The sequence below is a fragment of the Saccostrea echinata genome, unplaced genomic scaffold, assembly GCF_033153115.1.
Source record: "Saccostrea echinata isolate AGI-Se365-2 ecotype Australia unplaced genomic scaffold, CSIRO_AGI_Sech_v1 ptg000054l, whole genome shotgun sequence".
NCBI classification, from domain to species: domain Eukaryota; kingdom Metazoa; phylum Mollusca; class Bivalvia; order Ostreida; family Ostreidae; genus Saccostrea; species Saccostrea echinata.
The window spans coordinates 67,157,441-67,177,817 of NW_026889803.1; the positions used below are offsets into that span (position 1 = coordinate 67,157,441).

At 34.1% G+C, this 20,377-nt stretch overlaps 1 protein-coding gene across 1 annotated transcript in view; it reads left to right on the plus strand.

The window, feature by feature from the left end:
* The first annotated feature begins 2,305 nt into the window (after positions 1-2,305).
* Positions 2,306-20,377, plus strand: part of LOC133171825 (unconventional myosin-Ic-like) — a 32,393-nt gene continuing 14,321 nt past the window's right edge. Inside the window, exons 1-22 of the mRNA XM_061306622.1 lie at positions 2,306-2,403; positions 3,850-4,041; positions 5,183-5,298; positions 6,719-6,917; positions 7,292-7,372; positions 7,479-7,658; positions 7,895-7,993; positions 9,685-9,798; positions 10,057-10,128; positions 10,481-10,600; positions 10,859-11,032; positions 11,324-11,404; positions 11,890-12,030; positions 12,184-12,279; positions 12,384-12,464; positions 12,584-12,689; positions 13,205-13,322; positions 13,963-14,076; positions 14,172-14,248; positions 14,664-14,817; positions 15,690-15,849; positions 17,173-17,256. Coding sequence (XP_061162606.1) covers positions 3,916-4,041; positions 5,183-5,298; positions 6,719-6,917; positions 7,292-7,372; positions 7,479-7,658; positions 7,895-7,993; positions 9,685-9,798; positions 10,057-10,128; positions 10,481-10,600; positions 10,859-11,032; positions 11,324-11,404; positions 11,890-12,030; positions 12,184-12,279; positions 12,384-12,464; positions 12,584-12,689; positions 13,205-13,322; positions 13,963-14,076; positions 14,172-14,248; positions 14,664-14,817; positions 15,690-15,849; positions 17,173-17,256 — 2,493 coding nt within the window. The 5' untranslated portion in view covers positions 2,306-2,403; positions 3,850-3,915. The remainder of the gene's footprint in view (positions 2,404-3,849; positions 4,042-5,182; positions 5,299-6,718; positions 6,918-7,291; positions 7,373-7,478; positions 7,659-7,894; positions 7,994-9,684; positions 9,799-10,056; positions 10,129-10,480; positions 10,601-10,858; positions 11,033-11,323; positions 11,405-11,889; positions 12,031-12,183; positions 12,280-12,383; positions 12,465-12,583; positions 12,690-13,204; positions 13,323-13,962; positions 14,077-14,171; positions 14,249-14,663; positions 14,818-15,689; positions 15,850-17,172; positions 17,257-20,377) is intronic.

The following is a 20,377-nucleotide window of genomic DNA, read 5'->3' on the forward strand; positions in this document are numbered from 1 at the left end:
CCCTCTTATAACAGTTACTCTTCACCATCTTTACAGAGTTGTCTCCCTCTTATAACAGTTACTCTTCACCATCTTTACAGAGTTGTCTCCCTCTTATAACAGTTACTCTTTGATATGAGTATAGAGTTGTCTCCCTTTTATAACAGTTACTCTTCAATATCGGTATAGAGTTGTCTCCCTTTTATATCAAGTATAGAGTTGTCTCCCTCTTATAACAGTTACTCTTCAATATCAGTATAGAGTTGTCTCCCTCTTATAACAGTTACTCTTTAATATCAGTATAGAGTTGTCTCCCTCTTATAACAGTTACTCTTTAATATCAGTATAGAGTTGTCTCCCTCTTATAACAGTTACTCTACAACATCAGTATAGAGTTGTCTCCCTCTTATTACAGTTACTCTTTAATATAGAGTTGTCTCCCTCTTATAAATGTTACTCTTTAATATCAATATAGAGTTATCTCCCTCTTATAACAGTTACTCTTTAATATCAGTATAGAGTTGTCTCCCTCTTATAATAGTTACTCTTCAATATCAGTATAGAGTTGTATCCCTTTTATATCAGTTACTCTTTAATATCAATACAGAGTTGTCTCCCTCTTATAACAGTTACTCTTTAATATCAGTATAGGGTTGTCTCCCTTTTATAACAGTTACTCTTTAATATCAGTATAGAGTTGTCTCCCTCTTATAACAGTTACTCTTCAATATCAGTACAGAGTTGTCTCCCGCTTATATATTAATTCTTGTGTTAAAATTATGAATGATTTCTTATTTTTACCTAATAAATTACAGCATTAAAGATCCCATACAATTTACCATAACTCTTATTTTATTGGATGACATATCAAGTTGTTCTTTGTTTTGTACAGCTGCATGAGTACTGTTTTTTGTATGCAGACATTGCTATATGCATTTATCAGGCTATTTCCAGTGTCTGTTGATATATAAGCTGTATAAGAATGGAGCTGATAGGAAGAGATTTTACATCCTTGTTTCCTTTATGGTATTTACCCACTTAAGATTTATCATTGTCAACATTTTTCTCTGTTCAGTCACCTCGGAGGGGGATGAAAGACATAAGACATTTGGGTGGTAAGTTTAAAGTAATATGTACTCTATGATTCGTGGACATTATATATCATTGATGATTGGATGTAAAGTTTACAATATGGGACAACTACATGTTTATATACTTTAATTTTTAATCTACTTACAATTCGTTTACTATCTTGTATGATAAAAACCCTCAACTGAAGTGACTCACCGACTTAAAGACTGGAATCACGTTATAATTAGCAGATGTAGTTAATTTCATTAAGATTTTTTTGATGATTCACGTAGAGAACGTAGAATATTTTATACAAAGAGGCTGTTATAAGTTAAGATGCATTTAAAATTTTTATTTTTGCTGAAAACCTGTTCATGAGATTCTTATGTTGTGCATTTAATGGTACAATGGTCTGATATTTAGTCATATTAGCAATGCATGTGATATATACAATGTATATTAAATGTTCTTCTATATCATTTATGAGAAGGTCAATATTTTTAATATATGGAAGTAACAATATCATAAGAGACCTATCAGCACTTTTGTGTAGCACCACTACATCATTGTATTATCTGATCAATAGCCCAAATGAGATAGATAGTTTGTAATTACAGACAGAAGTCTTAAGTACAGTCAAACCTTGTTATCTCAAACTCAATGGGACCAAGAAAAAACTGAGAGGTATCCATGGATTCGAGATATCAGGGGTAAAATGTTTAAAGAATAAGTAGCTGGGACTTTCAAATCACTTTGACATATACAACATGGTATTCAGATATCAGTGTTCTAGATACTGAAGTTCAACTGTATTTTTTTAGGTGTAGATAACATTTGATACATGTATCAATACTGTGGATGCAGTATTTCAGTAGAAAGTTTCAGCAAAAGAAGATTACATGATAAATGCTCCATCACATTTCATTTACAATTTATATGGCATCACCATCATTTAACATGTTCCAACATTTATAGCAAACTGGGAGATTTTCACCCACCCATGTATCAGAGTGTTAGAAATTAAATGATAGAGATACACTTGTCTAAAACATCAGGTATTATATTTATTTGTTGATTTTATTATGCTGCACTGTATTGAACATTAAGATATGTATAGATGCCCACCTCTCTCTATATAGACTAGGTTCCGTGATTTGGTAAGGGCTGTTGCACTCTAAGTGCCACTTCTGTAGATGGGAGTTTACGTTATTTTGTATTTCTAGGAGGCAGAAATGTGATTCATTTCCGACTTGTAAGCTATTTCATGGTTGTCAAGGAATGTTGTGGTTTTAAAGTTAACAAGAAATTTGACCAGGTGTAATGTTAAGGGATTTATCTTAGACTGACTGTCAGGTAATTTATATATTAATTTTTTACTTGAATACATTTCATTATGAAAAGATTATATACTGTATTCAGTGTTTTCTGTAATATTTGTGTTTTTGTATTAATATTTCAAACTAAATTTTAATAAGGAAAAAAAGAAGATGTATATGTCAAATTGATATTCTTACATTAAATATTACATTTAAGTGGCAGATAAAATTCAGAAAGAAAGTTTTCTAGGAAAGGCACTTGATAAAGTATCTTGAATTTCCTTGTCTGTTTTTGGATTGTCTGATCTCCAAATAGAATGTTATTTTATTTTTTTTATTTAATTGAACTAGTGACTGAGATGCATATTTCAGAGTTTTACATATACATGACCACATTGTATAATATTAAGGGACAGGTATAGTCTGAGAATCTGTTTAAATGAACATGCAGTTCCTGAACTTAATTAAAGACATCTGAGCAAAAATTGTGTAGCTGGGTATATGTGTCAATTTAAGACTTTAAAAATAAATTATGTTAGATTTTATGGGGCAAAACTTTCCATTTGCTAGAACAAGATCATTGTTCAGATGTTTATATTTATCATTGCACCGTGATGAACCAAATGATACGTACCTGCAGAGAATTTTAAGATATTGCAGCAAGTTAAGTGTTCCTAATTCAAATTTAGCCTTAATCTAAATCCACTCGCCTATTTCTACTCATCTCTATGGAATTTGAAGTACGTGACTGAGAGAATTGTGTATAATCAGGAAAATATAAATAAAACAGAAGACAATTATACAGCTGTCAGACTATAAAGTCCTACTGAAACTCTGTAGCCAGGTTTAACATTGTTTTATATGGACTCCGTTGTAGAGAATATTTTTTCAGTTTTATACAGTTAGTGACTTTCCGTGTCGATGTGTTTTATGTGAATTTTGGTTTGTTAATGTGTTTTATGTGAATTTTGGTTAACCTCTGTATCCAGGTTTACAATCTGTGACTTTACTATCTATAAAGATTTTTTCAGTACATAAGCATATGTTAAGAGTGTTTTATATATAAGCTTTTGGTTGATATTGCTTGATTGGGTTAGGGTTGTTTTATACGAGTTTTTGGTTAACCTCTGTAGTTATATTTTGGGGCAGGTTGTTTTATCGCCGGATGATCCAATGATCTGGTTTGTATTTTGCGGTGTTAGTTTGTGTTTTACTCGGCTTAGTGACCTTTTTAATGACAATGACCCTTACCACTAACGATGAATTAGTCCACAACTGAGTAATAAAAATGTATGTCTGATGATTTATAATAATTTGAGAATTCTGAATCATAGGGCTATGTTGTAGGACAGTAATACCTAATTAATTACCGTCAGATTATTTTTTAGGCGTTTATCCTTAATTTTTCATTTTTTTTATAGAAGTTCCATCTATGAACAGCAGTTTTTCTCTTGTACACTGTATTCCTGATCATTGTTTTTAGGTAATGAATCAATAGAGACCGGGAACTCAAGAAGGAGAATATCTGTAATATTAAAATTTGGTTACCATGGAGAATGAACTTCACAAGCGGGACCATACGGGGGTCCAGGATTTTGTTTTGCTGGAGGACTTTATGAATCCCGAGGCTTTTGTGGAAAATCTAAGGAAGAGATTCAATGCTAACCTCATATACGTAAGTGTTTTGTATAAATCTAGCCTAAAATTATAATGAACTAATGATAACTATCATGTATATGTGTACAGTATTAAGTTAACATTGTAACTGATTTTTTTCTCTTTCTCTGTGTAACATGTTGTATCCTGGAAAGAGTCGATCAACTGTGAAACAACGGCCCCGAGATCATGAAACGGACTTGCACTTAAGTCAAAAGTTCGATCATCTATTATTTCTTGTGTGAACTTGCATTTTCATTTTTGGACTGATTGATTTCTAAATTATGTGAGCAAAATATACATTTTAATACCCAGTAGTTTACTTCTGTTGTGTACTTTTAAATTTTCTATGATTTCAGTTTAATTTCAAAATTTGAAAATACTTATTATGGAATTGTAAATTTTTTTGTAATTCTTCAAGATTTTCTTTATTTTATTTAAAGGAGTATCTTTTTTAAATGTTGAGTAATGGAGAAAAAGTCCAATACATGAGAACATTTGACTTGATGTGATTAACAGAAAAAAAATCAATCTGATTGAATAAGATGGATTGGTGATTAATGGATAATGATAGAAGGTGATAGAATAGAATAAAGGTGTAAAAAATAATCAATTTCCACAGTCCTGACAGAGAGATGTAGAGTTTTACAGGCCCACCATGTCAGAGGTTTTATGACATATGTATATCAATAATATCTCCCCATTAATCTTACTGCATGTTTGAACAGTGATATTTATCACACATACCTGTTATAAAACAGGTGCTGTGCAGTTATTTTGTTGTGGATTTGCTGGAGAATGTAAACACTGATAAAGTCAGTAAAAAAAATAAATATCATTGTTGTCTGCCTGGATTTTATTTCAGACTTCTTTAAATGTTTGCACATTATTCACATTTTAGTTTTACTGGCCTGAGTGTCCTGTTGCAACAAAAGACATGCCCATTTCTGACAACAAAATAATGATACCTATAATAAATTCTTCTTTAAATGAACATACAGCTCTTCTTGAAAGTGATTATTTCAGCTAGCGATACCCCCCCCCTTTGTTATAGCTTTTCTATATCATAAAAAAATAAAAATTTGTAATAATAATAAAAAGTTACTGTCAGCTAAAAGTATTTCCCACTGTTATAGAACCATTTTTTAAAATTTTTGTAGACCTACATTGGACCAGTGTTAGTGTCAGTGAATCCGTATCAGAATTTTGACATTTATAATGAGGAGTATGTACAGATCTACAGAAACGTCAACTTTTACGAGCTCCCACCTCATATGTGAGTATATTTATGATCTCTCACCTCATATGTGAGTACATTTATGATCTCTCACCCGATGTGTGAGTACATTTATGATCTCTCACCCCATGTGTGAGTACATTTACAATCTCTCACCCCATGTGTGAGTACATTTATGATCTCGCACCTCATATGTGAGTACATTTACAATCTCTCACCTCATATGTGAGTACATTTACGATCTCTCACCTCATATGTGAGTATATTTACAATCTCTCATCTCACATGTGAGTACATTTACAATCTCCCACCTCATATGTGAGTACATTTATGATCTCTCACCTCATATATGAGTACATTTATGATCTCTCACCTCATTTGTGAGTACATTTACAAGCTTCTACCTCATATGTGAGTACATTTACAAGCTTCTACCTCATATGTGGGAGTGTATATGAGCTTCCATCTCAAGTGTGAATGAGTACTCATATTTGTTTACATTTACATTTAGAACTTGCTGCCTTATATATGAGCTCCCACCTCATATAGATGTAAATTTGTGAGTACCACTAGACCATATGATGTGTGGTTTTTATCTAAAAGCTCTCCAAGGCAATATAACTGATGTAGAATTATTAATGAAGATTTTCAATATATCCTATGAAAAATGGATATTTTGCAATGGATTTCTCTTAAAAATGATGTTAACTTTCTTAATTTGAAGAGAATATTGTACCTTGGGAAATCTAATTATCTGAATTTTCATTTTTATGAGATCAGTATGGTATGATGTCAGAAAAATCATGTTTTATTCCAAGGAGATGCCAATCATTTTGTAAAAAAAATTCTCTGAAGCTGAGGTGAAGAAAACCATTGTATTTATCTTTAGTGTTTGATATTTGTGCTCTGATGTCAGTATACTGTATATCCCCTAAGTTCAGTGCAACCGGTTTTTCGGTTTTTCGCGTGTGTGGCACTGTTAGCTGATGGGACATGATTTATGGCTGGCAAACAATCATGACTCTTCTTGATTTTATATAAATGCTTATTTTGAAGTTCAAAAAGGCCGTTTGGCTTCAATGTCATCTCAAGTTTTATTTACATTTTAAAAGTCATGTACGTGGATAAACCTTTTAAAAACCCAACTCATTTCTACAAAGTATCACTAATAAACAGGGAATGTTGAGAAAGTTCATAACTGTACACAAGTACTAGTGTAGGAACAGTGATTTGAAGTCTAATAGCATACAAGTAAACAAGTCACAAGTCAGTAAGATGGAAATTTTACAAGCAATATGGGTTTTACTTTATCACATTGTATCAGCAATGTAGAACAATCTCAGAGTCTTTTATTGCAGTAATTTGCTGCTAAAATTGTGCTGAACAAAGGATGACATTAATTTATTTAGAAAACTATAGTGATTTTGTACAGAAGTAAATTATAGGTTAATAATTCTAGATTTGCCATCGCTGATGCAGCATACCGGTCGATGCGCGGAGAGAACCGGAACCACTGTGTCCTGATTTCTGGTGAATCTGGTGCTGGAAAAACCGAGGCGTCCAAAAAAATCCTGCAATATATCGCAGCCAGCTCCAAACACATGAGAGATGTGGAGCAAGTCAAAGATCGGCTGCTACAGTCAAATCCAATATTGGAGGTTAATATATACTTTTTGTTTCTGTAACAAGTCATTTTTATGATTTTCTAGTTTATTTTGGTATTTCACAGTTCAATAAAATACAGATAGATTAACCACAAAGGTTCAAATTTCCAATTCTCATTGTAGCAACTTGACTAGAAATGAAAATGTAAAGGTCATAAAAATTTGCTCATGAACTTTTAAGAACAAGATTGCACACATTTCAAGTTGCAGATTAATTACCCTGTACACAATATTTTATTTCTTTAACAAATTCATAATAAAAATGACACAGTGTATGCACCATAAGCTTTATAAAAGAAGAAGATTCACTAATGGGTCTTTTTTGGCCCTCTGAATTTCTGAAAAATTCATTCAATGTTTAATTTCAGGCTTTTGGGAATGCAAAAACCAACAGGAATGACAACTCTAGCAGATTTGGAAAATATATGGACATTCAATTTGACTTCAAGGTACTTAGTACATTAATATTGATCAGCAAATATTAGAATTTCCTTTCAAGATGCAAAGACTTTATGAGGTCATGATTTTATTTCCCATGATCCTCTCTTTTGTCAGGGAGTTCCTGTGGGAGGCCACATTCTGAACTATTTACTGGAGAAATCCCGAGTCTGTCACCACTCTGAAGGAGAACGTAACTTTCACATATTTTATCAGCTGATCGCAGGGGGAACCCCCTTACTGCTGAGTAAACTCAGGTTGACCAAGGATGCTGAAAAGTACCATTACTTGACACAGGTGTGAGAATAAGAACATAGTCAAAGGGTTCCTTGTGCATTAGATTATAGATGTACATCTCTTTAGCTTCTTCATTTTGGTGTATGGACAAGGGGAAAAAAATTATGTGGAACATTTTATATAATTTTATTTTACTCTCCTATCATTTTTGGTGATATAGAAATAAAATATTTACTTAGGAGTTAATTATTATTTCATTTCTTTTTTTATTGTTTTACAAAAACTTTCAAAATTAGGGCAAGAGTGTTCGAGTAGATGCACTGAATGACCACAAAGATTTCAACCATGTAAAACATGCATTGGATGTGTGTGACTTCACAGCACAGGAACAAGAGGTAGTGAGACTTATCTGTGTATATTTACAACTGTCTACTTCATTATAAATCTACAGTAGGGGGACAAAAGTGTTGCCAAATATGGCTCTGCGCAACCGTCGTAAGAAAGATAACTCGGATAGAAAAACGGTAACTGCTGTAGTTGGATGAAATAAAATACGAAAAAACTTACCTTAATATTTAGTCAAGTGTCCCTTCAAGCGAATTACTTGCAAAATTCGGCGAGGGATAGATTGGTAGAGGTTCCGTACGTAATTGCGAGTAATATCTTGCCAGATGTTGAGTGCTTGTTGGTACAGCTCATGATCCGAATTTATATGATGTATACGTTGCTGCAGTTTTCTTTTAATATACAACCAAATATTTTCAAAAATGTTCAAGTCCGGTGATTGGGCCGGCCAACTCATATTTTTTATATGATTCCTTGCTATGAATTCTTGTACGATCCGCGCCTGATGAACCGGGGCATTGTCGTCCTGAAAAAGATAGTTTCCTGCTGGAAAGTGACGGGCAATGACAGGCCAGAGATTGTTGTCTAAAATCTCTATGTACTTCTGAGCATTAATATTGCCATTAACTCTAGATAAAGTTCCAACTCCATTAAAACATAGACATCCCCATACCATCACACTGAATTTGCGTCCATTTTGTTTTGGAACCAAGTCCGGTCTCCATCCTTCACCGGCTTTTCTCCACACATACACACGTTTATTTTCCCCAACAAATATCTGGCACTCATCACTAAAACTTACTTTACTCCGCTGAAAGTTAACAATCTTTTCTCCCGACACCATGACAGCCGCTTTTTCCTGTTCACACTTTTAATTGTTACTTTCTTCCTATAAACTCCTCTGGAAAACCCATGTTCCTTCAATCTACGTTTTACAGTCTTCTTAGAAACCGCAACATTCCTGTTTTTGTTGAATTTAGCAGTAATATCACCCAAAGGTGCACAACGATCAACATTAACTAACCTTTGCAACCTTCGATATTCACGTTCGTCAATCAGTCGTGGTCGGCCTGATCTACGGCGATTTTTCCAGACTTTCTGAATTTTGAAATTTTCTAATCACACGGTAAATAGAAGACAGGGACTTGTTCACCGCCTGTGCTATGTCTGCAATTTTTTCTCCATTTCTGTAAAGCTGCACGATGATCTCTTTCAAAGCTATCGACAGTTCTTCCCTTTTCTCCTCCATCACTTGTTTGACATCAAAATGTATACAATATATGCAGCAGACGAAAATATGACATATGAAATCACATGACCAAGTCTTGATCTATTTGTGTCTAAAGGGAATCCCTATGACGTAGTCGGTAAAAAATAAAAATAACGCTTTACGATAGGACAGACGCGACATAATTTCTACGGGCGCCATGTTTTTGTCAACACTTTTGTCCCCCTACTGTAACACAAGGGATGGAGAAAGTCAACTTATATTCATCGATTTACAAAAAATTAAGTTATTTTAGTACGTTATGAAATCCTAATTGGATATATTGAAACTATTGGTATACTATATACACATAACCTTTAGTGGGTCACTGTATAAAAAAATTATTGTATATCCCAGGAGGGTTACATTAGCAATATATGTTATATACTTTGGTATGGTCTTTTTAGTCATTTGATGAGTGTGTACCTAATATGTGGCTGGAACTGAAATTTTAAAATACAGACTTCATTATAGGCCTTGTTTTCTATCGTGGCATCCGTTCTACATCTGGGAAACATTCAGTTTGACGAGGATGATGATGGACTGGCTAATATTACAGATTTTTCTCCAGTGGAAAATATTTCACAGGTGTGTATACTGTAATCTGCTTCAGCATAAATATTCTCAAAAGATAAGTAAAATCTCATGGCATCTCAGACAGATTTAGAAAAGATTTCTTAAAAAAATCTTCAGGGCTACCAGTGTTAGTTGTTCTAATATATTCTGGACAATATTTTGATCAAAGTTCAAAGACTTCCTACTTAGTTTGTTAAAGTTTTTAAAAATGAATTTCTTTGAGCCACAGAGAGAGGAATGTGGTTTTATATGAAATGATCTGTGTTGTAGCTGCTGGGATGTCCGGAGGGTGTGTTACAATCAGCTCTACAGAACAGAACCATTGAAGCTAAAGGAGAAAAGGTTCGTAAGAAATAACCTACGTAAAAAATGAAAAGTTTATGACTTAAAAGTGGTCAGTGTGGCTATGGTTTTCAGTGAATGTCAAAGATGGTAGAAAACTCTGTTTAATCTGAAAATTTGACTTTATGATGAGTGTTCAAGAATTTAATAAAATGACAAGTTGTAGGGGTCAGGAGGATTTATAAAATGATGAATTGTAAGAAAGGAAGTTGTAAATATGTTTTGTTTAATGTAAATTTCTTGCCGTGAAAGCCATATGGCAAGTCACATAAAATTTAGCCACTGATATTGGATGTTCAATAGATAGGAACTTGGTTAGTTGAATGGTAGCCTATTGTTTGTATACTTGTAGATGAAATCACCACTAAACAAGGACCAGGCCTTGTATGCTAGAGATGCCCTCGCTAAGGGAGTTTATGACAGGCTGTTTACTTGGATTGTCAAAAAGGTCAACAACTCGTTAAACAGCAGGGTGAGTTTTATTTATCAGGTACTCCACAAAACACATTGAGAAGAACCTTTGGGATATAGAGGTTATGGTGTACATGTAATTACTGTTGACTCCTGACTTACACAATTTACAGACAAACAAACATGAAAGGACTCAAATATTAAGATAATTTAAGAACTTCTTATAAATTTGAAGCGAGTTATTTTTTTAGAGCAATATGTAATTTCAATGTAGAAAATAGAAAATTTTCCAAAACAATATTAAAATGTTCTTTTTCAGAAGCGAATGAGATGCAGTTTGATGGGTATTTTAGATATCTATGGGTTTGAGATTTTTGGGGTGAACAGCTTTGAACAGTTCTGTATAAACTACTGCAACGAGAAACTACAACAGCTCTTTATTGAACTGACTCTGAAATCCGAACAAGAGGAATATCAAAGGGAGGGAATTGCTGTAAGTATTTACATAAACTAGAACTGAATTCATATGCAGTATAAATATATTGTATCAATTTTTTTTAAGGTTGTATTAATTTTGAGTGATACATGCAAATATTCACCCTGTTTTATTTTCGACCCTTATTGCCCTTGTCACCAGGGGATGATTGAAAACAGAGCAGTTTCAACAATGAGGTATCTCTCCGTTAGTTCAGTTTAAAATGGAGTAAAATAGTTTGTAAGTCATAAAGGGCAAAAATAACGCAGTATCTAGTATACAGTAATAAAATGATATTTTTTCTTACAGTGGGAGAAAGTGGACTATTTCAACAACAAAATAATTTGTGACCTTGTTGAGGGGAAGCCTGTAGGAATCATTGCTATCATGGTAATCACAATTTATTTAAACAGTTTCCTGTGGAATCTGAAAATGCTGTAAATGTCCTTTTTATCCATGGGTCATCATTCTGCAGAATTTGAATTTTTCTCTTCAATCTGCGGGTAAGAAATTATGTGGTTTTATTGGATCATGACAAATTTCCGCAGAAGATCTATGACTGCATACATAGCCTAAATTAATCCCATGCGGAAAAAAATTTACAAAAAGAGATACTGTGTAGTGAGCATTTGAATTTTCTTTTATTTCGATAATGTTTAGGTACTTTAAATCAACTTTTATTTCCATGTGGGAAATTTCTGCAACCTTCTTTTACTCGGGAATATTTCTTTCCATATTTCTGATATTATGTGGAATGCTTTTACAGCCGTGCAAATTTATAGTTGCAAATGGATTTTAAACGGATGAATTGGAAATAAAAGTTATTGCTAATAATAGCTAGTTTACAGTATACCTGTAACACTTTGTAATTGTAGGATGAGGAATGCCTGCGGCCGGGGGAACCAACTGACGGGACATTCTTGGAGAAACTGAACCTTAATCTGGGTCAGCATCCTCACTTTGTCAGCCATTCCTCTGCGACAGATGTAGCTGAACGCAAGTCCATCGGCCGAGATGTAAGAGGCTCTTATGTACAAAATAACCTATGAATTCTATTTTACAGCTTGCATGAGTAAATATTTCTTCAGTCATGTTTTCCATTAAAAGAAATTATTGTTTCAGTGTTATGAATAAGATTTTTTTGTCTCATTTTAAGACTTGATTTTCAGGAGTTTCGTTTACTACATTTTGCGGGTCAGGTCACATACAGCATTCAGGGATTCCTAGACAAGAACAATGACACGTTATTCAGAGATCTGAAAGAGGTAAACATTCATACACTGATGTACCTGTGTTACTTCTGATATTGTCATGGTATCATGATTCACTGTTATTTAACCTTTAATCAGTCATGATTTAACATTTGTAGGCAATGAGTCAGACGTCTAACAAGATCACCAGTCAGTGTTTCCCTCAAGCAGAGTTACAGAATAAAAAAAGACCAAACACGGTATGTACACCCGAGGGTTGTCTCCCCTCACTAATATCTTATTTAGAAGAGATCCAGGTTCCTTTGTTTTGAATACACCAGATACATATAAACATGCACTAGTGATACCATCCTTACAGGCAGCCACACAGTTCAAGACCAGCCTGGCTCAACTGATGGAGATCCTAATGTCCAAAGAGCCGTCATATGTCAGGTGTATCAAGCCCAATGATTACAAGAGATCAGGTAAAGTATACAAAAAGGTACAGGTGTGTTATTGTGTTATGTAAATTTCCTACTCAAATCATAGATTCTCAGTGGCTGTGTTCTCTCAAGCAATCTGTCTAGCCAATGATTGATGTTTACATTTGGCTGCCTAGTAATTTTTCTAGCCTATGTTGATGTTTACATTTGGATGTCCAGATATCTAACTAGCCTATAATTGATGTTTACATTTGGATGTCAAGTATTCTAACTAGCCTATGAACCTATACTTGATGTTTACATTTGGATGTTCAATAATCTATTTAGCCTATAATTGATGTTTATATTTGAATGTCCAGTAATATATCTAGATATTATATATAAATATATATGGATGTCGAGTAATCTTTAGACTATAATCAGTGTTTACAGTTGGATGTCCAGTAATTTATCTAGCCTGTGATTGATGTTTACATTTGGATGTCCAGTAATCGATCTAGCCTATACCTGATATTTACATTTAGCCTATAATTGAGCCTGTATTTAATGTTTTACAGATCAGTTTGATGACCAGATTGTTCACCATCAAGTAAAGTATCTCGGTTTGATGGAGAACTTGAGGGTCAGGAGAGCTGGCTTTGCCTACAGAAGGCCATATGAAATATTTCTGAACAGGTATTTTAACACATTGATCTCTGCTAAATCACAAGATTGGATCACCTATGCAGTAATTTATTCTTTTAATGGTCTTAGAATCCCTAACTCTTAGGTTTTCTTGATGTTCTGATGTTTTAAGAGTACAGTGGAACTCATTTTGTACAAACACTGCAAAATTATGGATATAGAAAAGTGTTTAGGGATTTTTAAAAATTCCTTGTAAAATTTTACTGTTGTAACAAATCTGATATATTTGTTAGACATATAATGTATGTAGCGAATTTCTCTATGTGTAATTTAAGGAATTTGTTATATGGATACATGTATAATGAATTAGATATACCGTAGCAAAGTGAGGTCCCAGAGCTTTGCTATAACCGAGTTTCACCATACATATTTACCAGTAATTAAGCATATCTGTAGATATTAAACTTTACATTTTCTATTTTGGTGCAAAATATGTCATAAATTTCATTTAATTTTCAGTCAGTTGGTTTAACAAGTAAATTAAAATGATTTGGGTACTTTAAGTCTATTTTTAGGGGGTTGGGGTGAGGCAAAAGATCATAAAAGTGGGATACTGGAGAGAAGAGGATGAGGTACATTTCAATGTTTAACCATTTACTCTGCCTACCTGAGTTGTTTATTTATTATCCAGGTACAAGAGCCTCTGTCCAGACACCTGGCCACACTTTGATGGAACAGCTAAGGAGGGAGTGGAGGTGTTGGTCAATCATCTACAGTACAGTAATGATGATTACAGACTTGGAAAGTACGCACCCCTAGAAATCTCACAAGTTATTTCTGATGTAATGATTTAAAAATGAGCTCAGTACATGTATGAAGAGATTTTTCTTATTTTCGCAGAACAAAGTTGTTCATCAGATTTCCTCGTGTTCTGTTTGCCACAGAGGATGCCTTTCAGTTACGCAAGCATGATTTGGGTAAGTACAGCTTTATTTTTAGGCATGTTACGGTCCAACAGGTCATATACTGTAAATGTATTCATTTTAGTGGCATTTATATTTTAGCAATTTGAGCTGCTTCATGTCAACTAATTTATGTATGGTACACAGTAATACAAGATTTAAATCAGTACCGGGGTAATTGTCTTTTTGACAAGTGTACTAATTTATGATTGCACTTACCAGTTGAATAGGAAGGTTGCATTAAACTTAAAGTGTGCTAGATTTGTACATTTATAGTATACTGCTGAGCACAAAAAAATTAACTTCAGCCATTTATTTCTGAAGTACCTTCGGAAGCAATACAGTCACATGATATTCACACACCTTAAAGGGACAGAATAAATGTAAAGCTATCATTAAAGTTTCTGATTCTGGAATACTTTATCTTCAGCCACTCTAGTGCAGGCTCGCTACAGAGGGTTCGCTCAGAAGAAGAAGTTCCAGACCTGGAAGTTGTCTGCTATCCGTCTACAGAGTCACTGGAGACGAGTCGCTGCACAGAGACTTCTAAAGAGGAGGAAGCAGGCAGCAGAAAGACTCCGAGGGTAAACTAATAGCAGGAAATCACAGTTACACTGATCTACTGTGCCTCATGAATATGTAGAGGGTATTCAATGTTTTGTAGATGAATATGGAATTTATTTCACGAGTGGGACAGAATTTTTTGATATTTTCACGAGTGAAATAAAATCCATATTCATCTATAAAACATTGAATTTTCTGTTTATTACATTTTCTTAGATTTTCCTTATGCCTCTGTCTTTTCGTAACACAGTGACATAGGCTGTGACGTCATAATTGAGCGGTTGAGACGTCATGGCTAAATGATTTAGAGATTGAAAAACATTGAAAACATGGATTTTTAACGACATAATTGGAAAAGCTTTGGCAGTATAACTATTTGTTTCTGTCAGGATGGCTTATTTACTCTATCTTATAAAAGGCCAGGGATTTTTTTAAAAACACTCTTCATGAAGGGAAGGAAAATCGTAAGTTTTGCCGCACTTCTGACATTCTCACACTGTGAGAATACCATTTTGATATCTTTTCACACTGTGTCAGAATATCACTTTATTCAGCAAATAAATTACAGTATTTCACTGTTGAAAATGTAATAAAGATGTCTAGCTTGGTTATTTTTTTCTATTCCTATATATATATTAAATTTCACATGCTCAGTACATATATGTTCTTTATATTGAATGAATCCTCATATATGAGCAATAGGTTGAGAACTTTAGATCAAAGAATTCATAAATAGTACATTTGTTAATATACGTAGTCAAATGCAAGTTTTGCTGAATTTCTTATGCTATACAGTGTTAATGCTTCTTACTTTAACAAGATTCGTGTCATTTCCTTGTAAGTTTAGCATTATTTAGCAGATTTTTATGGCGAGTTATTATTTAATCTGTAGATTCATCAAGGGATTCATTCATCGCCTGGAGCCGGAATGTGATGAAAACAAGCACTTTATCCAGTACACCAAATACAACTACCTAACTAAACTGAAAGATCAACTCCCCAAAAATGTCCTGGACAAAAACTGGCCACCCGCACCACAGTTACTGCAGGAGGTGAGCAGTGATCTTTTGAGAGAAATGCTCATAACAGAAAATAATTATCAAACTTCTTTGAAGAAAGTTACACTTGTTTGGTGTAAGATAATACAGTAAAACATGCATATAGTGAGCACACTTATGAATTTATGCTTATAACGAAGTGATTTTCATACCCCTCAGTTCTGAATAGTATTATGAACTTAACGGATATAACAAATTACATTTATAACAAAGCAAAATTGTCCATCCCTGGCACTTTGCTATAAGCATGTTTTACTGTATATTAAAAGGTCAAATGGTACCTCTTTAAATTGTGACTGTGACTACATTCATTTGATGTTAAAAAACATCATTTCCAATGACTTTTATGACTTTAAAATCAGTAGGCTTCTGATGGGGCATATCCCCCCCCCCCAAAAAAAAGACAAAGTCATTTCTTGTATTTACCACAAATACATACAGAGAAAAAATATTCACATTGGCTATTGTATATACAAGCCAGCTACAAAGTACAGCTGCAGGGAGATAACTCCCTCGCTATATTGCTTAGGCCTTAATTGATCCTTAAACATTTATCACAAGTATTCTTTTGTTTTTATGTTTTATTTAGATTAGCAGTTGGAGTGTAAATGAAGTATGACTATAACAGTTACAAACATCTCTCTGGTCTAGTTATACATCAAATTCAAATCTATAACTTATAACATTTACAAACATCAAATTTAAATCTATAACTTATAACATTTCTAGATACTTGTATGACATCTATATTATAATATACAGCCAAGAATTTTATAAATCACCTGCAAGACAACATATATACGTATACATAGATATATCTACCATAAAGACAGCATGTATATACATGGGTATATCTACCATAATATATTTGATAAAACAAAAATAAGTGTTTCAATTTTCAAAACAAAAAGGATACCATATAGTTAGCAATTTTTTTTCTTCTGTTTTCTATGTTTTTATGTTTATTTTGTCGAAAAGTTCCTCATGATCAATTAGAATGTATTGAAGAGCATGTGTATGTAATGGTACATATTTACTTCAATACATGTACTTGTATAATATCACTTTGAACACTGATGATAAGGATAAACTATGCTGAAAGGATAACGGTGATTTGCCAATTATAAAAAACACTTATAATGATTAGATAATTATTTTGAGGAATTGAATTAATCTATATAATTGATACTTGAGAATATAGAGGAGTTTGTGATAACATTTATTTTTCAAGAGACTTTGGTTGTTAAAAGAGAAAATTCTCGTAACCAGATCTTACATTTTTAATTTATTTTTCAAATGGGCTGATCTTTATTTCAGACATCTCAATTGTTACGAGACCTGTGTATGAGAAACCTCACACTCCGCTATGTGAAATCCATTACACCTGCTCGAAAGGCACAGGTGAGGTGTATTCAAAAGTAGGATTATAATTGATTGTCAAAACAATTTACATGAAACGGCAAATACTGTATACAGGGTTCTTTTCGTCCTAGGTTATTTCTGCCCTTTTATAATTTCTGAAGATTTTTCCCCATTTAAATTCACTCAGGCATAGTTTAATCTAATGAGGGGAAAAGGAACAAAAATAAAATGGGGGTGAAAATTACCCTGTGTAGAGTAAATATTAATTATCATTTAAATGCTTTTTATTTTACTATTAAAGTCTTCATCTAAGCATTATTTTTGAGGTATGTATATTTGAATACTTTTACACAACTTTGATCCATAAAAGTTCCCACCCACAAGTTGTGACTTTCGTCTATATCCAAACCTTGTGGAGTAAAGGAGAGTCCAGTAGAAAGGAAACTAATTATATCCAGCAATTCTCCATCTTGACTGATCAGGTGAACACTGGGACTAGAAGCTTCATACAACAAAATGTGGCCTCTTCTATCAGTGCAGACACCACCAGGACATAGTTTGGTTCCCGTGGTGCCACAGTAGGAGAATCGGTGGCATCCTGATTTATTGACAACCACTAGGGCCTCCTGGTACCAGTCGGATGTACAGATGTCCCCGTTTTTGTTTTCTGTGATGTAAAATGGTTCACTGTAGATGGTTTTTCCTTCAGCAGTGGATGGAATTTTCTGCAGTTCCTGGCCTCTTTTGTCATAACGTGCTACAAGACCTTTTGATTTGTTCTTCATACCTAGCAATAGGTCACCATTACGTTTTGAGCAGTAAACACACAATGGAGTCCACTCACCTGTGGAGAAGAGAACCTGAGATGAGTAGTCAGTGTGTATCTCTGTTATCTGCTTCCTTCTGTGATCTGCTAAAAGTAAAGTTCCTTTTTTTGTTCCACAGTGGAAACCGTAGCCCCCGCTGCAGCAGATACTCCTAAGTTTTTTCCGTGAGCTGTCCGTCAGTGTCAGGTTTCCCATGTGGTCACTGATCCAAACTTTCCCCAATCTCACATGAGAAATATGATGACAACTCTCAAGGCCAGGTGTCAGCAGATATCCAAGCAAGGTGGCATTTTTGCTTTCCTCCCCCAAGGTGCCACCTGAATTTTCTTTTTGCAAAGACATAAGCTCGTATGTTTGCTCTGATTTCTGTACTTGAAGCACTCCAAATTGCTTGGACAACTCCTCAAAGGAGATAGGATTCTCAGAATATTTTGGCAAATTTACTTTGGAAACCTGTGGAATGTTTTCCAAGTCCGTTAGTTGATTTTTCTTGCAGAACAACAGGAATGATGCTGGTTTGTCCGTCTCCTGCATGTGTTTTTCATAAAGTACAAATGTGTTCTGTAGGTGACAGATGTGGTTTCTGATTTTACTTCCTCCAGCTGTTAATTGGTTGTAAGCATCTGACTCAGTTTTATCTACAGTTGTTAGTTTTTCTGATAGAACTTGATCAACCATTTCCTTTATTTCGTTAGCCCTGGACACCAATGACGACCGAATGTTGGCAAAGTGAGTCGTACACTCTTGTATTTGGGATTCTACTGAAGACTCGGTTTCTTTGCACTTTGTCAGGATTTCCTCTTTGAGAAATCTGAGTTGTTTTGTGCATTTTTCTATTTTAGTGCTGTAAAAACTAGGAATGTTTTGAAATATATGACCTTTGTGATTGTCTGCGATACAGCTTGTACAAACAGGAAGATCACACTGTTGACAACACATTACATAAGGCAGGGATGGATGATCCAGGCATGGTCGCTCCATAGCTAACACGGAGTACAGTCTTCCTCTAGATAAAAATTAATTTTGAAAATGTGAGCTCAATCAGGATTGCAGAATTGCTATTTTCAAATTGGAGGGCTAGTTTACTGGACTAATTTATGAGCTTTGTTTATAGATCCATTGTTTACATGGATTCTCTTTTGTTACATGTATATATATTATTAGCTCTTCTGAGCCAAAGGCTCAAAGAGCTAATGCTATGGCCATTTGTGCGGTGTGCGTAAACTTTTTAGAATATGGGCCATAACTCCAGAACCCCTTGGCCAATTATTGTCAAATTTGTCACAGGGTATCCTTGGCCCAAGGGCTCCCTTTTATACTAAAACTGGGGTTGTGACCCTTTAACAAGGGGAGATAATTAGGAAAATAGAAAAAAAAGTACTGGTTGCTAAAAAATCTTCTTCTCAAGAACCACTGGGCAGATTATCACCAAACTTACACAAAAGGATGAGGATATGTTGTAGATTAAAATTTGCACGGGGATTTACCCTGGGGCAAAGGGCGTGGTCTCAAGGTCACTTCAAAGTTGACCAAAAATTACATTTTATTAAAATGTTGATATTTTGCTTACTATAAGGACTAGGATCATCAAATCTTGTCAGTTGGTGCATCTAAGGACCTCATATCATGCTGACTCAAAAGTAGGTCATGGTGACCTACTTTTTAAATTTTGCGGCCATTCTTTTTCAAAATGATTTAGAGGCATATTTTGAACAATTTAAGGCCTATGATCATCAAACTTTGTCAGTTGATGCATCTTGGGTCCTCAAAGTACGTCAACTAAAAAGTAGGTCACCTTGACCTACTTTTTGAATTTTATGGCTAATCTTTTTTAAAACAATTAAGGTCATTAATTCAAATACGGGGAGGCTTAGAATCATTAAATCTTGTAAGATGATGCATCTTGGGGCCATAAAACATATTTATTAAAAAGTAGGTCACAGTGACCTACTTTTTGAACTTTGCAGGCATTCGATTTCAAAGCGTTTTAGAGGCATAATTTGGACATTTTAAGTCCTATGATCATAAAACTTTGTAAGTTGATGCATCTTGGGTCCTCAAAAAAGGTCAACTGAAAAGTAGGTCACAGTGACCTACTTTTCAATTTATATGACTATATTTAATATTTCAGGTACTAATTGGCTTAGAATCATCAAACTTTGTCAGTTGATGCATCTTGGGTCTTCGGAGTAGGTTGACTAATAAGTAGGTCACCGTGACCTAGTTTTGAAAATTTATGGCTTTAATTAAATATTTCGGGTACTAATTGGCTTAGAATCATCAAACTTTGTCAGTTGATGCGTCATGGATCTTCGGAGTAGGTCGACTAAAAA